This window comes from Megalobrama amblycephala, linkage group LG3 (genome assembly GCF_018812025.1).
Source record: "Megalobrama amblycephala isolate DHTTF-2021 linkage group LG3, ASM1881202v1, whole genome shotgun sequence".
In the NCBI taxonomy this organism is placed as follows: domain Eukaryota; kingdom Metazoa; phylum Chordata; class Actinopteri; order Cypriniformes; family Xenocyprididae; genus Megalobrama; species Megalobrama amblycephala.
In genome coordinates, this window is record NC_063046.1 from 22,372,410 (window position 1) to 22,389,178 (window position 16,769).

General features: G+C 36.2%; 1 protein-coding gene across 1 annotated transcript; it reads right to left on the minus strand.

The window, feature by feature from the left end:
* Positions 1-5,864: 5,864 nt before the first annotated feature.
* tex261 (testis expressed 261) lies at positions 5,865-15,157 on the minus strand. The gene is made up of 6 exons (XM_048184646.1): positions 14,941-15,157; positions 14,010-14,089; positions 13,297-13,450; positions 13,136-13,203; positions 12,332-12,434; positions 5,865-6,754 (listed from the first exon to the last, which is right to left on the minus strand). Exons 1-6 carry the CDS (start codon positions 15,008-15,010, stop codon positions 6,639-6,641), a joined length of 591 nt encoding a protein of 196 aa, XP_048040603.1. The 5' UTR covers positions 15,011-15,157; the 3' UTR covers positions 5,865-6,638.
* Positions 15,158-16,769: the final 1,612 nt, after the last annotated feature.

Genomic DNA, 16,769 nt, shown 5'->3' on the forward strand with positions numbered 1-16,769 from the left:
TTCATTAAATTGAACAAAAGTGACATTTATAATGTTACAAAAGAACAAATATATCATGGTTTTCACAAAAAAATATAAAGCAGCCCAACGGCTTTCAACATTGATAATAATCAGAAATGTTTCTTCAGCAGGAAATGAGCATATTAGAATGATTTCTGAAGGATCATGTGACACTGAAGAGTAATGATGGTGAAAATTCAGCTTTGATCACAGAAATAAATTACATTTTACAATATATTCAAACAGAACAGTTATTTGAAATTTTAATAATGTTGCACAATATTACCGTTTTTACTGTTTTTTATCAAATAAATGCCACCTTGGTGAGCATATACAGATTTTTTTTTTTTAAAATAACTTACCAACCCCATGTCACAGACACGTCAGGTTCCACCTCACTCCCTTACCCACGCACTCAATCACCAGCATACTGATCACCGCCACCTGTGACTCATCAGCACTGCAATCACCACCACTACAAAACCACCACACTCACACACACTCACTGTCCGGTCTCGTTTGCACTACGATTCATGTATGCTTACCTTAAGGACTCCAATCGCCATACTTACCTGCTCCAGTCATCTCCTCCATCTCCTCCATCTCCTCCATCTCCTCCATCTCCTCCATCTCCTCCATCTCCTCCATCTCCTCCATCTCCTCCGTCTCCTTCGTCTCCTTCGTCTCCTTCGTCTCCTGTTCTCCTCGTGTGCTTACCTGCCTGTGTGTGTGAGTGTCTCCGCCATCATCCTCCAACGCCGAACTCCATCTGCATCTGCAAAACATCACAAGGACAGTATCACGCTCTCTTCATCTGTCAAGAACTGCTTACCCATCAATCCTTATCCATTAACTCTGCTGTTTGACAATAAACCTGCTTACATTGCTTTTACGTCTGACTCCGTGTCTCTGTTGTAACACCCCAAACTTTTTGAAAAATAGTGTATAAATATTTCACAATTGATTTTTTTTTTTTTCCCACATTACAGTACAACAAAAAACAGTGCCTTAGATAGTACAGTGTAGTGCAGAAAAGGGAACTGATTTGGGAAAAGACCTTGAGCCAAGACTCAAATCGAAATCATGGCTCTGACCAGAGGTGTAAAGTACTTGAGTAATTTTACTTGATTACTGTACTTAAGTATTATTTTTGGGGATTTTTACTTTACTTGAGTACATTTAAAAATCAATACTTTTACTTTTACTTGATTACATTTTTTGAGAAAAAAAAAAGAGTACTTTTTACTCCTTACAATTTTATTTACAGTCAAAAAGTACTTATTTTTTGGAGATCACTTCATTCTATTTTCTTTTGCTATTACCAAACCAATTGAATTGCGCTGATGACCAGTTTAATTTAAAGGTTATTTATTCAATGAGATTCATTTTCACATTCCATGAAATTGGTCAGACATGTTCATTGGTCCTTTGGAAGTGACATCATGTTGCATTAATTACCACAATGCACAGCACCTTGACCTCAAAGAATATACACTAACAAGAAGCGACACTCAACAGAATGTTCTATTGCAACACCTGCGCCAGCAGCGGCCTTGCATTTCCGCCATTTTGGGGTGAAGGCGACTTGACTAGTTTCTATGGCAATATCAGCTGCTTTGTTAAAAAATAATAAAAAAAAACTTTTTCACAAAACCTTTTTCCTCTCAGTCAGTTTGGGTTAAAACTCTTTAAAAGATCTAGTATTAGTATTAGACTTATAAACACTGAATTAATACCGACATATGAAATTAAATTATGACATACATCAGAAAAATTGGGAATGTTGGACAATAAATATATGAATATAACAGCTTGATTTTGCAGTGTTGTCTAATGTCCATTGAAGCAAAAGTGTCCAAAAGTGGGAATTATGCGATAATGGACAAAGCAGATCATAAGATCATTATGTTTGTAGCGTGATCCATTAAAACGTAGAATATAGCTTATTTAAATTCAGATCTAGATATTATTATTATTACTCCACTAGGTCTGAAATATATTGTTCGCTGCAAACATGATGATTTGAAATTTATTAATTATTAATTTACTATTAATAAATGTGTAGTTTCATAAAATGGAAATACTCAATAAAGCAGGCTAACTACCTCAGATGGATGAATGGTTGGATTCCACAACTGGTAAAATAAAACGTATATAAGACAATACAACATTTACTGTAGGAGCCATACAATTTACTGGTGACTTACTTTAAAAAAATGTTCTACTGTGCTTCTGATTTGGCAGTAAAATTCACCGATTTTGGGTGCGTAAGATGTGAAGGATTCAATGGTCCAGTTAGTATTTTCACCCCATAATGGCGGCCGCGCTACCAGAGCGCCATCTAGTGACTGTTGCCTAAAAAGTATCAGAGTGTCGCCTCTTGGGTTCTATACTCTTTGTTGACCTGGAAATTACAGTGGGTACGGAAAGTATTCAGACCCCCTTAAATTTTTCACTCTTTGTTATATTGCAGCCATTTGCTAAAATCATTTAAGTTCATTTTTTTTCCTCATTAATGTACACACAGCACCCCATATTGACATAAAAACACAGAATTGTTGACATTTTTGCAGATTTATTCAAAAAGAAAAACTGAAATATCACATGGTCCTAAGTATTCAGACCCTTTGCTGTGACACTCATATGTTTAACTCAGGTGCTGTCCATTTCTTCTGATCATCCTTGAAATGGTTCTACACCTTCATTTGAGTCCAGCTGTGTTTGATTATACTGATTGGACTTGATTAGGAAAGCCACACACCTGTCTATATAAGACCTTACAGATCACAGTGCATGTCAGAGCAAATGAGAATCATGAGGTCAAAGGAACTGCCTGAAGAGCTCAGAGACAGAATTGTGGCAAGGCACAGATCTGGCCAAGGTTACAAAAAAATTTCTGCTGCACTTAAGGTTTCTAAGAGCACAGTGGCCTCCATAATCCTTAAATAGAAGACGTTTGGGACGACCAGAACCCTTCCTAGAGCTGGCCGTCCGGCCAAACTGAGCTATCGGGGGAGAAGAGCCTTGGTGAGAGAGGTAAAGAAGAACCCAAAGATCACTGTGGCTGAGCTCCAGAGATGCAGTTGGGAGATGGGAGAAAGTTGTAGAAAGTCAACCATCACTGCAGCCCTCCACCAGTCGGGGCTTTACGGCAGAGTGGCCTGACGGAAGCCTCTCCTCAGTGCAAGACACATGAAAGCCCACATGGAGTTTGCTGAAAACACCTGAAGGACTCCAAGAAAGAGAAATAAGATTCTCTGGTCTGATGAGACCAAGATAGAACTTTTTGGCCTTAATTCTAAGCGGTATGTGTGGAGAAAACCAGGCACTGCTCATCACCTGTCCAATACAGTCCCAACAGTGAAGCATGGTGGTGGCAGCATCATGCTGTGGGGGTGTTTTTCAGCTGCAGGGACAGGACGACTGGTTGCAATCGAGGGAAAGACGAATGCGGCCAAGTACAGGGATATCCTGGACGAAAACCTTATCCAGAGTGCTCAGGACCTCAGACTGGGCCGAAGGTTTACCTTCCAACAAGACAATGACCCTAAGCACACAGCTAAAATAACGAAGGAGTGGCTTCACAACAACTCTGTGACTGTTCTTGAATGGCCCAGCCAGAGCCCTGACTTAAACCCAATTGAGCATCTCTGGAGAGACCTAAAAATGGCTGTCCACCAACGCTTACCATCCAACCTGACAGAACTGGAGAGGATCTGCAAGCAGGAATGGCAGAGGATCCCCAAATTCAGGTGTGAAAAACTTTTCATCTTTCCCAAAAAGACTCATGGCTGTATTAGATCAAAAGGTGCTTCTACTAAATACTGAGCAAAGGGTCTGAATACTTAGGACCATGTGATATTTCAGTTTTTCTTTTTTAATAAATCTGCAAAAATGTCAACAATTCTATGTTTTTCTGACAATATGGGGTGCTGTGTGTACATTAATGAGGAAAAAAATGAACTTAAATAATTTTAGCAAATGGCTGCAATATAACAAAGAGTGAAAAATTTAAGGGGGTCTGAATACTTTCCGTACCCACTGTATAACAGTCAGTGGAAGAAAATGGAGGAAGTCAAAAATCAGCCACAGAATCAAGAGCACCCATGGCTAACAGTTCATCTGATCATGAAGATTTTTTCGCTTCTTTGAAACAGACAACACATGAAGCCAGCAAAGAGTTGGATGGATATCTGGCCTGTGTTTCAGGCACTGCAGGATTGATTTTTAGCCCCAAAAGAGCTAGGCTTGACACTCACAATTTTGACAATCAGCTTCTGCTTAAGTTAAATCCGAGGTTTTGCAACTTTGAGTAGCATGTTGCATACTGGCATTAGGTAGTAGTCTTATAGTTTGATAATTAAATACAATTGAACACAAACAGTTCTAACGGAGGATAAAACTTTGTATGTGGTTCATTCACTTCATGTTTTTAGAGATTTAAAGCTTAAACAAGAATCTCTAGTTTTCATTCTTGCTGTTACTTTTACTTTTTTAATACTCAAGTACAATTTTAATGTAGTACTTTTTTACTTTTACTCAAGTATGATTCTGGCCAGATACTTTTACTTTTAATTGAGTAAAATTTTCACTCAGTACTTGTACTTTCACTTGAGTAACATTTTTGAGTACTTTTTACACCTCTGGCTCCGACTCCTGGACGTGTTCTTTGCAGGTTTTGTGAGATTCGGCACACTTTTCCAAAGCGCAAAAACTCTGGCCAAAGGCTAAAATTTGTTGAGTAGCTTTTAACTGCAACATGCCTCTATACATGCACACTTAAGCTGATGCTGACTATCATCAAGGTGTGAAAAGGAGAGCAGAAAATATCTATGAGGGCGAAAAAATCTTCAAAAAGTTCCCTGATGCCGAACTATGTAGGTGTGGATTAAAGTTGAACTCTGAGCGAATGCGGTTTGGGGGCTGGAGGCGTCAAGGTCGAAGCTGCAGTGACCCGGGTCACCGGGCTGAACACAGCTCTGCTGTCGTCATTGGATCCCAAAGGATCCTTGGCTTAATTTTTGACATACAAGAAAACAGCTGCACTTTTACACTGACCTAGAACCAGTTTTCCGTATGTCGACTTTAACCTCAGCCATTAGAAAACAAGCCACAAAATAGATAACACCAGCAAAGGGCAACTTCTTCCACCCTCCTAAGTGATTCACTCCCCAGATGAGAGCTTCCTGATGTGAATGTGTGCTGACCTTTCCTCAACCTCGCACTCCAAGTGTAAGATCCTGTCTGCCAAATAAAGAGGAGCAAAAATGTGTCCGTACAGAGGAAGTCAGTACAGACGGTGCCGCAGCCCCTCTGAGTCAGTCGGACATTTTATTAGAAATTCTCCACATTTAAACAAAATCTGCATTTTGGTCAAAGAGCTATATTACACAACCCAGATTTTATACTTAAAAAAAAAAAAAAAAAACTATAGTTCTGCATGGGTGAATCTCACAAAACATGTTCACAAGGACTGAACAAGTCCAGATCACATTATACCTAAAAATAATGTTTGATGAAGACTAAGACTTTTTGCATAAACTTTTTTCTGATAATTAAGCACATTTAAAAAATGTAATAATATACACATTTTTATGGATCAAAACTAATAAAATGCCATCTTGACTGAAAAACTGTTTTAAAATTAACATTTGAATATTTTTTGAATGCGTAAATTACACAAACTTTTATTTTTATTACTTTTTAATTAGACTGAAAAACAATGCTCACTTAATAATCCTAAAAATCCATTTTCTTGCAAAACATTTTTTTTTTCCTCGTGATTTTGGGGTGAAATGTGACCGGATGTTTCCGATTCCAAGATTCACCCACTTACATCAGATCCTTATTTGTACATGACAATGTTTACCTTTCAAAAACTCATACAACTGAATTTTATTAGATTTTTGTACAGCACACAAATTAAGCATGGCCAACACAATGCCTTGTCATGATTCCAGTATATTTAAAGCAACATTTTACCAGAAGACTAGCTTTTCTTTAATCGTCAAACCACCGGATGATATAAAATGGATTTATAAAGCTCAAATGGAGCAGAAAGGACATTAACAATCCTTATGAACATCAGATCATTAAAAAATTACTTGATTAAGGTCTGACCTCAAAGCAAATGATTGTAGTGTAAAACGTGACTATGTACTGACAGTGAGCAAACTGAAGAATTCGGGGTAAAACATTCCTTTAAAACGTGAACAAAAAATCCAGACATATTCATGAGCGAACACAAACATTGGCTTTTGAAGTGATGTGATTAGAAGGAAATCAGCAGGAGCCTCTAGCGACGCTACAGAAGCCAAAGCCCCTTCCACAATCATCCACATACAGACAAGTCAAAAGATTAAGCCTTTAAAAATTAAAGACTTCTGAAGTCCTTTCATGGCTTTATACGCCTAAAACACAATGAGCTGGTGACTCTCGACATGAATCAATGGACAGATTAGTTCATTCGAGGAGTCTGTGCGTGTTTGTTCTGATGTGGTCCTACAGATTCAATCTCATGATCATCATTGCAAACGAATCCCTCCCACAAAAAGATGCTGTCCAATGAAAGGGGCCGGTGGCCTGAACAACCCCCTCCCCCCCAAACCCTCCGTCCGATGCTTATTTCAACTGCTTCATCAGTACATCTTCTGTCGGCTTGGCAAAACAGCCTCCTTCAAGAAGGAGAAGATGAGCAGGATGCCCGAGCGCTTGCCCCGCTTGCCTTTAGTGAAGTAGTTTGACACCACATCATCTGAGAAAAACACAGAAACAGGAAATGATGAATATGTTTATGTCATGTCGTAGTGTTAGACATGAGCGCTGTAAATGTCTGTCCAACACATGCAACTAACAGGGTAGAAGTGGGCAATAAGCTAAAGCAAAATTTAAATCATTAAAAAACATTTGGTGATTATGTAAGGAATAATTGACTACGGGCCGTTGAATTCTTAGAAAATAATGCACACCTGAGGTGGTAATGTGGCCACGACGCGAAGTAGAGTTATTATTTTCTAAGAATTCAATGGCCCGTAGTCAATTATTTCGCTTATACTATGGTTACCACACCTCAAGACACTGTTTAGATGTTGTATTTCAAGACATTTGTCAGGTTTTTGTCCTTAAAACACTCTTTTGTGTAATTTCTTACGCATCTCATCCCAAGCCTCCGTTGCTAATTCCAAAACGTCATTTCAGAACTAGTAACGAAGTCTTGAGCCTTGATAGATAGCAGAATAGTACCGTTGATTCAGTTATTAATGCACTTGAGAGAGAGAGAGAGAGAGAGAATAATCAACATATGTGAATTAGCATACCTGATCTGTGCGTCTCTAACAGCAGCAGTGTCTCTACTAATAAACGATATCTCAAGAACCGCACAGTTATTACCTCGCTGGTGAGTCATGTATCTTAACTTGCTAAACTATTTTACTGATTAATTCGTCAGAGCAGCACTGACCAATCGTTTCTGTGCGAGTTTGTGTCCAAACTATACAGTACGCATGTACGTTTGAAAGAGAAAGAGAGAGAGTGCGAGAGATTATGCGCTTTCAGGACACAATAAAACATATTTTGTGGCAAAAACCATGACACTAATTTGTCATTTTCATCATATTGTTTACTATATTTATTTGCTTGGTCGGTGTCGTTGTGGGTTTTGTTTCTTTTGCGGTTTTAGGCTTTAAGGACTTGAAATCATTTGGCGAAGTGATACGGAACTGTAATGCCGTCAAGACCTGCCAAGAACTACTTTAGCCGTGTGATTCTCTTAAAATAACTGCACACCTTAGAACATTGGTCAACCAATCATATTCGAGCATTCAACAGCCCTTTAGTATGAAATATCATAATATACACATTTTTGTAGAACTGAACACCCCTGAAAAAAAACTAATAAAATGTCATCTTAAATGAAAAACAACGTTTTTAAAATTAACATTTATTAGCGAAGGCATGTAAATTACAAAAGCTGCCGTACAAGATGCATATATTACTTTATTTATTCTTAATTTTATTTAATTAAACTTAAAAACAACGTTCAAAGTAAAATGCACATTTGAATATTTTTCAAAGGAATGTAAATTACAAAGCAGCAAACTTATTTTTTTAATAAAATATTTAATTTAATTTTATTTATCCTTTTTATTTAATAACACTAAAAAAAATTTCAAAATAAAATGCACATTTGAGTATTTTTTGAGGGAATGTAAATTTTATTATTTAATCTATTTTTATTTAAGAAGTACTATTTACAATTCTACCAAATTACATTATCTGTCCTTCCAGGATTTCACAGGACTTTTTTCTGATTTCTGTGGCCTAAAATGACTGAATTTGCGGCGGCTTTTCTCAAAATTTGCGGCACCATTTACATTTCTTGATGTTTAGCAGAAAAATATACAACAGACAACATTTGTTTAACATCATTATACTTTTCTGATCTCAAGAACCACTGCAGGGCTCCAGACTAACATTTGAGGGCAGTAGCACTGGGGCTAGTTCACCCAAAAATGAAAATTTCTGTCATTTATTACTCACCCTCATGTCATTCCACACCCGTAAGACCTTCGTTCATCTTCGGAACACAAATGAAGTTATTTTTGATAAAATCTGATGGTTCAGTGAAGCCTCCATTGACAGCAAGATTACACTTTAAATGCCCAGAAAGCTACTAAAGACGTATTTAAAACAGTTCATGTGACTACAGTGGTTCAACCTTAATGTTATGAAGCAATGAGAATACTTTTTTTTTTTTTGTGTGTGTGTGTGTAAATAACGACTTTATTCAACAATTTCAAGTGATGGGCAATTTCAAAACACTGCTTCAGGAAGCTTTACGAATCTTTTGGTTCGGAACATGTATCAAACTGCCAAAATCATGTGATTTCAGTAAACGAAAGAATAATAGTAGTTAATAGTCTCTTATTGGCCTGTTTTGGAGACTAAGAGACTTAACTACTATTATTCTTTTTAATTATAGGACTACTAATGTCTAATTAAAACATCTACAAATATATAAAACTGATCAGAGATCTGGTAAAACCCATAGACTTGATTAATGGGTTCGAAAAGATCATCGCCCCCCCCAGTGGTGAACCATTGAAATTTCGAAACGTTTCGAAACACTTATGCCGTAACAAACCCTTGTTTACTGAAATCATGTGATGCTCTGAACCACTGATTTGAAACAAAAGATACGTAAAGCTTCAAAGCTTCATGAAGCAGTTTTTTTTTTAAAATTGCCCATCACTATTTTTTTTTTGGCGCACAAAAAGTATTCTCATCGCTTCATAACATTAAGGTTGAACCACTGTAGTCACATGAACAGTTTTAAATATGTCTTTTAGTAGCTTTCTGGGCATTTAAAGTGTAAATTAACTTGTTGACAATGCAGGCCTCACTGAGCAATCAGATTTTATCAAAAAATATCTTAATTTCTGTTCTGAAGATAAACGAAGGTCTTACAGGTGTGGAACGACATAAGGGTGAATAATTAATAACAGATAATTGGGTAAACAAACCCATTAAGTTCTAAGGAGGCACCAGCCCCTGATTTGGCAGCATTGTGAGAACTGACAGAAAAGCACTGAGCTTAAAGGATTAGTTCACTTTCAAATTAAAATTTCTTGATAATTTACTCACCCCCATGTCATCCAAGATGTTCATGTCTTTCTTTCTTCAGTCAAAAAGAAATTAAGGTTTTTGATGAAAAATATTCCAGGATTTTTCTCCATATAGTGGACTTCAATGGAGCCCAAAAGTTTGAAGGTCAAAATTACAGTTGCATTGCAGCTTAAAAATGTTCTACACGATCCCAGATGAGGAATAAAGGCCCCAGTATACTTCAAACGAAATCGAAGAACGAACTAATGTGACGTCATTTCGAACAAAATCAGGCCAAAAGTTAGTTTTGTGTTCTTTTTGGAAGTTCAAAAAAGCTTGCAAATGCGAACTTTCAGGAAAAGTTTGCTCCAGCTGCAAAACACCTTCGTACTACCATTGGTCAGTGACGATAACGTAATAGGAGGTGTGCGCTGAGGCTCCGCCTCGCGTGGGATACGTCTTTGACCCATTTCGTGTGTTTGAGCTTGTTGAGGTAAGAGCTCCGCGGGTGAAAACATGAACACACTGGATAGCCGCTTTATAGTAAGTTGTGCTTGTAAAAAAATGAGGCACTAACACTGTTTTTCATGTTTGATACTGTGAAGCTGCTTGATTTTAAGCAATTCATTGAATAAAGTGCTATATGAAGACGTAACTTGACTGGAGTGCTAATTTGCAGAGCTCGTGCTAACATACCCATGTTGTTATGATCAGACGCTTTTCTTATGCTTTCTATAATAAATGCTTGCTGTTTTCTAATTTTTTTTGTTTATTTTATTACTGAGAAGAAAGTGCACGGCACACATTTACATATTCATCTAAACGCCAATCTCAGCAGTGTGGGCGGCATCAGATGTTCGTTTACAGTATATCGCTGGTCATGCATTTCGAACTTCGTTTTACCCTTAAACGAAGAATGAAAAAGAACTTCGTTTGAAGTATACCGGGGCCTTAAGGGTCTTATCTAGAGAAACCATCGCTCATTTTTTAATGTTAAAAATTATATAAGTTTTAACATTACATATGCTCACCTTGAACTATCTCTCTTCTTCTCTATTAGAATTCTGGCAGTGTAGACACTGCTAAGTGTATTACTGCCCTCCACAGGTTAAAGTTTGAACTAATTGTTGTATACTTGCACTAGCATATTGTATATGACATTTTAGTTCAAACTTTGACCTGTGGAGGGCAGTAATACATTTAGCAGTGTCTACACTGCTGGAATTCAAATAGAAAAGAAGAAGAGAGCTCGTTAAAGATGAGCATTTATGGTTAAAACATATAAATTTTAAAAAAAAAAATTAGAAAATGAGCAATGGTTTCTCTAGATAAGACCCTTATTCCTCATCTGGGATCCCTGTAAACTGTAATTTTGACATTCAACCGTTTGGGCTCCATTGAAGTCCACTATATGGAGAATAATACTGGAATGTTTATCATCAAAAACCTTAATTTCTTTTCAACTGAAGAAAGAAAGACATGAACATCTTGGATGACATGGGGGTGAGTAAATTATCAGGAAATTTTAATTTGAAAGTGAACTAATCCTTTAAGTTGAGATGCAAACACTATTACCTTTTATTTTATTGTTAATAAATATTAAAAATATATACTAGGGTGTGGAAATGGCTAATAAGCCAATAAGTGCTCCTCTGCAACATCTACTACAGTGATAATGTATTGTCTTTTTTATTTCTAAATAAGTGTTTGCTTTCCTACATTCCAAACTTTTAGTTTTTCAAATGGGGACAAACTATATGAAGGAGGAACAAATAATGTTTTGGATGTCACATTAAAATAACATTCAAATTGGGCAATATTTAAAGATTTGAAGTGCTGGGAAAAGTTCTTTGAAGCACTTAAAAGCACTCGAAAACATTAGACCATTTCTGCCACAAGTTATTTCTGTTAGTGTTAGTGGCACATGTTTCTCATGGTTTCCAGATGGCACGTGCGCTGTGAAGAAGTGAATAAAGCGCTTGAATTCACTGCAGAATTAATAACAACGCTGTAAAATCTTGTGAGAAGCATTCACATTTGTCGCAGAATTCTCTGGTAAACCACAGATTGATATCAAACAGTTTCCACGTCGGCACTGTTTGATCTGAAATCTGTGGTTTAACAGAGAATTCTGTTAATTCGAATGTGAATGCATCTCACAAGATTTCACAGTGCTGTGTAGAAATGGTGTCGTGTGATCGAGATCGGTCTATTGTCTATTATTGTTCCGAGCAGCACAGATCAAACGAGTTGACTGACTGCATGTTGCGATGACATCACAGGATGTGTCTAAGCCCAAAATCTGCGGCAATTAAGAAAAAATGCAATCTCTTCCGAATATTGCAAAATTTGCTTGATTTTGCAATAAATTCAGCGATCGCAGAATCACAAAGTCCTGGAGGGACTGCATTACATAGTGCACTATTAAACTATGTTATCTGCTCTGTTTAACTCAAACAAAAGTAGGCTCTGTATTTAATTGAAAAGCTTTTGCTTTGATTCTGAAGAAACCATGCCCACTTTTTCACATTTTTGACATATACAGAAATAATTTATCAGTCCAATTAATTTTAATGATGGTGAAAAACAACATAAGCAGATTCCTTCTGTTTACACTGTTATATCACTCACCCAGTAACTGGGTCAGTATATAAGGATAGTTTAACATGCCCATGTGGTCATAAAGACTGTATGAAAACGAATTTGATAAAATCAGCTTGTCTCTCACCTCCCTGCTGCACAGTGGATGGAAGGACATTCTCCCCAGCAGAAAGAGAAACAAAGAATGAGAATGGAATCACCCACAGGCATATTGTGAAGTACGCCAGAACCTGAAAACACAGAGATGTTAGTTTCAACTCCATACTCTACTAAACACAGTAATTTACCTAAATTGCTCACCTAAACAAGAAAATTCGGACATCATTTACTCAGCCTTATGTCTTTTTTTAAAGAAATTAATACTTGGCAAGGATGCTTTAAACTGATCAAAATTGACAGTAAAGACTTTTAATGTTACTAAAGGTTTCTATTTCATATAAATGCTTCTTATTCGTCAAAGAATGGCAATCCACATAAATATTAAGCAATATACTGATAATAATGAGAAATGTTTCTTAAGAAGCCAATCAGTGTATTAGAATAATTTCTGAAGGATCATGTGACACTGAAGACTGGAGTAATGATGCTGAAAATTCAGCTTTGATCACAGGAATAAATTACATTTGATTTTATAATATTTTTGAATAGTTAGTCATTTTAAAATATAATAATATTTTACAATATTACTGTTTTACTGTATTTTTTAACAAATAAATGCAGCCTTGGTGAGCAGAAGAGACTTACCAACCCCAAACTTTTAAACGGTACTGTATTTTTCTGATCTTTATATCCACCAATCATTTCATTTCATTAATAGGCCAAATGTGAAAAAAAAACCCACATTATTCTTCATCTGATTATCAACCTAAATCTAAACTCCTGGATTTAAGATTATATTTTTTCAATCAGTAAAATAAAAAAAAGAGCATACCTCAGAGAAAGGATAGTACTGCTCTGCAAAATACTGGAAGGCCATATAGTGGTTTAACACAACCAGTGCTGGGAAATAAAGCAAGAATAAGAATAAAAGGAGAACCACTTAAAAAAATATATAGGATGTAAATGTCTCCTCAACTCATTGGCATCACTCACCACATGACAGGATAAAGTTTGGTGAGGTCAGCATAATGTATGGAAACGTCTGCAGCAGACCAAAGTAAACCAAGTTTGTGAAGAGCCCCACTCCGATCATGAGTGTTGGGAAGCCCTCAAACAGGTAGAGTCCCACCAGAACGGCTGTAGAGAACTGAGAGATGGGAGTTAGACGAGTATGAGACATGAAGCATGTGTAACATAATATCGCACAAAGCATGCAATACTGCCTGGAGCGCTCAGTTGTTACAGAAGACTTTTTTTTTTACACCAGATTTTCACTTGGGTAAAGTTGGTTTTATATTCGCACATTCGGACATCCGTATTCAATAGCCTTGTTAATCACACTACATTGGACATTCAGTGGACAAGTAAATATGCCATTAAAACAATACTTGCCTATTTTGATCGACTGTGAAAAATGTTGTAAGTTGACAATCGTTGGTTGTCAATATCATGTAGCTGCTTAAAATTCGCAAACATTAATTTATTGCACATTTATTGGAAAGTCTGAATTTATCAGAAGTCCGAATGTGCGAATATAAAACCAACTTTACCGAAGTCAGATTTTCCTGGTCCTTACTTACATCAGTGCTGTCACAACCAATGCAAACACATTGGATATTGACAACACCAAACAATTGGATCAGATTTCATCTCTCACAAAATGCACCCTTAATAATGTAATTTTTATATAATGACATAATACTCACCATAATCATATATTTTATAATGCGACTGGTGGCGACTGTGTACTCCTCTATTAACTCTGCTAGGTAATACAGGCCTGCAGCTGTGAGGACATATAACCAATAACAAATAAACATCAAACCAAATATGTCATACAAATCTTATATGTGGGTAAAAGTGCATAACAATGAGCATCTTAGTTAATAAAAACATTTTTTTCACAGCATATATGGAAACATCTGAAGTGCCTCTGGAAACCTATATCTACCTACCTATCTATCTCTGTACTTCTATCTGTCAAGTCTCTTATAAATTCAGCGCTAGAATAAGAGTAAATACAGTTAACGTTACAGGTGTAACTGCTGGTTTGACAGGTTGCCAAGTTCTCAATCACCATCATGAACACAACTGCCTACGTGGACAGACACATTTGTGCTGTTTTTACTACACTGCCTCTAATTATAATGTGGCACATAGCAAGATTTGAAAGAATAAAATTAGCCATCATACATATGCAATAGACATTCGAATTAATATATGTATTTATGAAATTACCTGTAACTCGACTAAGTGTCCTGTCAGAGATGTTACTTTACCCTAAATTACGTCATATAAATGGGTGGAGCGATTAGTAATCAATACAGTCCTGTATTTTGCAACACAACAATGAGAAATATAAAAACTTTTGCAAGATTGAAACACAATGAGCTTATTATTTCTTATGTAATAATATGACTTTAGTCAAAGAGACAAATATGAGCCAGGTTTTGTCTTAGCTCATCCCACTGTTAGTCTATTCTAGATCGTTTTTTGTTTTTTTTTTCCACAGCCTACTATTCATTGAAGATAAACGGATATTTTATTGTTAATAAGGCGCGGGAGCTGATGGATTTCTTTGGTCGCGTCAGCAAAAGGAGGTAACTTAGCGGCTAACAGCAACAACATAAAACTCACCAATAGCTAGAGTAACGAAACATATCTGTACCACCAGCGACAACCAGCTGAGTAAATAAATAAACCACATCTTTTTAAAAGGGCTAGTCGAATAAATAAGTGACTTGTAAACAATAAAGGAGATGTGTGTCTCCGCTGCTAGGCTAACAACTGAAGTGGTCAAAGTTTCCTCTGCAGCTTCCTCAGCCGTAGCGCGAAGCTGAAGTGGGAATCTGATCACAAACAGCGCCGCTCAGGCTGGAGGCGGTAGTGCATCTGTAGAGAACCAGGGAGTGGCAAGAGATTACTATCATTCAGAAGTCATCAAAACCTGAGAAATAACACAAATGGGAGCATGGGAATTATGTAGTAATTCTACAAATATTAATCAAATAAAATATTTGTCTTCATAGATTAAAATAAAATAATATTATATTTTTAATATTATTTTATATTACTCTGCAACACTAATTTCAAGCATGTTTAGAACAAAATTGTTTTAAAATCATGAAAAATAAATTAATTCATTCATGTGTTTATAGATGGCAGGCAGACAGACAGAGAGAGGGAAGGTTTTCCAAGGGCCTCGCACATTTTGAATTTTTTCACCAGCTCTTCCCTTGTTTTGGTCATGCATATTCCATCCACATCTACACATCTCTTCACCTTCTTCCTCACACAAGCACACATCTAAATCAGACACCTTTCAGATTCTGGGGAAAAACATGAATTCTTTATAGTGTTTGTTAGATGGAAAGCTCTCTTGAGCGTGAGGAATCCTTAACAGAATGAAATGCCTTTTAAAAGGAAAGAAGCAAAAGTGAGTGAGAGTGGAAAATAATTGTACTCCATTTAAAATGCTTTTATCAAAGAAGAGGAGTGTGAAGGTGTTAGGAGAAAAGGCTGCCCTTTTCATCCCAGGTGTTCCAGATGGACGGATAAACTAACCTAAAGGCTTTGACACTGCCAGCATGTACAGTGAAATGTATTCTGATACTCACCTAATATTAGTGTTTTATGGTTTTATTTAAAAAAAATAAAAAATAGACATTGATTTAAGTTAACTCTCTGGTGCTCTTCACGTGGCAGTCAAAAATTACCTAGTTTATTTTAATGAAATAAATGTACTATATTTTAGTTTGATAATGTTCTTTATTTAATGTTTAGTATTTTATGGGGTTTATGGTAAATTATATTTATGGAATAGTTATGAATGATCCATTTATTACCTGTTAATCACATTTTGAGTATAGACCTGAAAATGAAATTTCAGACTTAAACTGTCATAAATCTTGAATGCTTTGGAGAACTGATTTAAGTTTGGTCTCTTTTTAAAGACACTTGGCGGATTATTGCTGAAGTGAAACAAAAAAAGTAAAAAAGTGAGATTTAACTAAAGTTATAGAAGTTTAAGTTTATTGTTATGAAAAATGCATGAAAATACTATTTTTAAATGTATATAAAATATATATTTTCCAAAACATGATTTACTCTAAAACTGTGAGAAAATCAAAGCCAAAAAATTAAACAAGTTGTGTTATAAATTTGAGGTTGATATCTCAAAAAAATTAGCTTTCAGTAAAATTTTGTTCGGGAGTACCAGTACCAAACTTTTCCACTAGATGAAATTCACTTCAAATTAGTTTCCAATGCAGTCATTTTTGACTGTGAGGAGTAGGCCTACAAGTGTGACTATTTTTAAATCACGCAGCATCCCACACTTCAGGCTGTTTATAATGAAACTATTATCAGACAGGCCCAAAAAATTATTTCAGATCCCAGTCAGATCCAGATCAGTTATCACGATTAGAAGATCTAGCATCTGTCAAATCATCTTGGATGTATTTAGT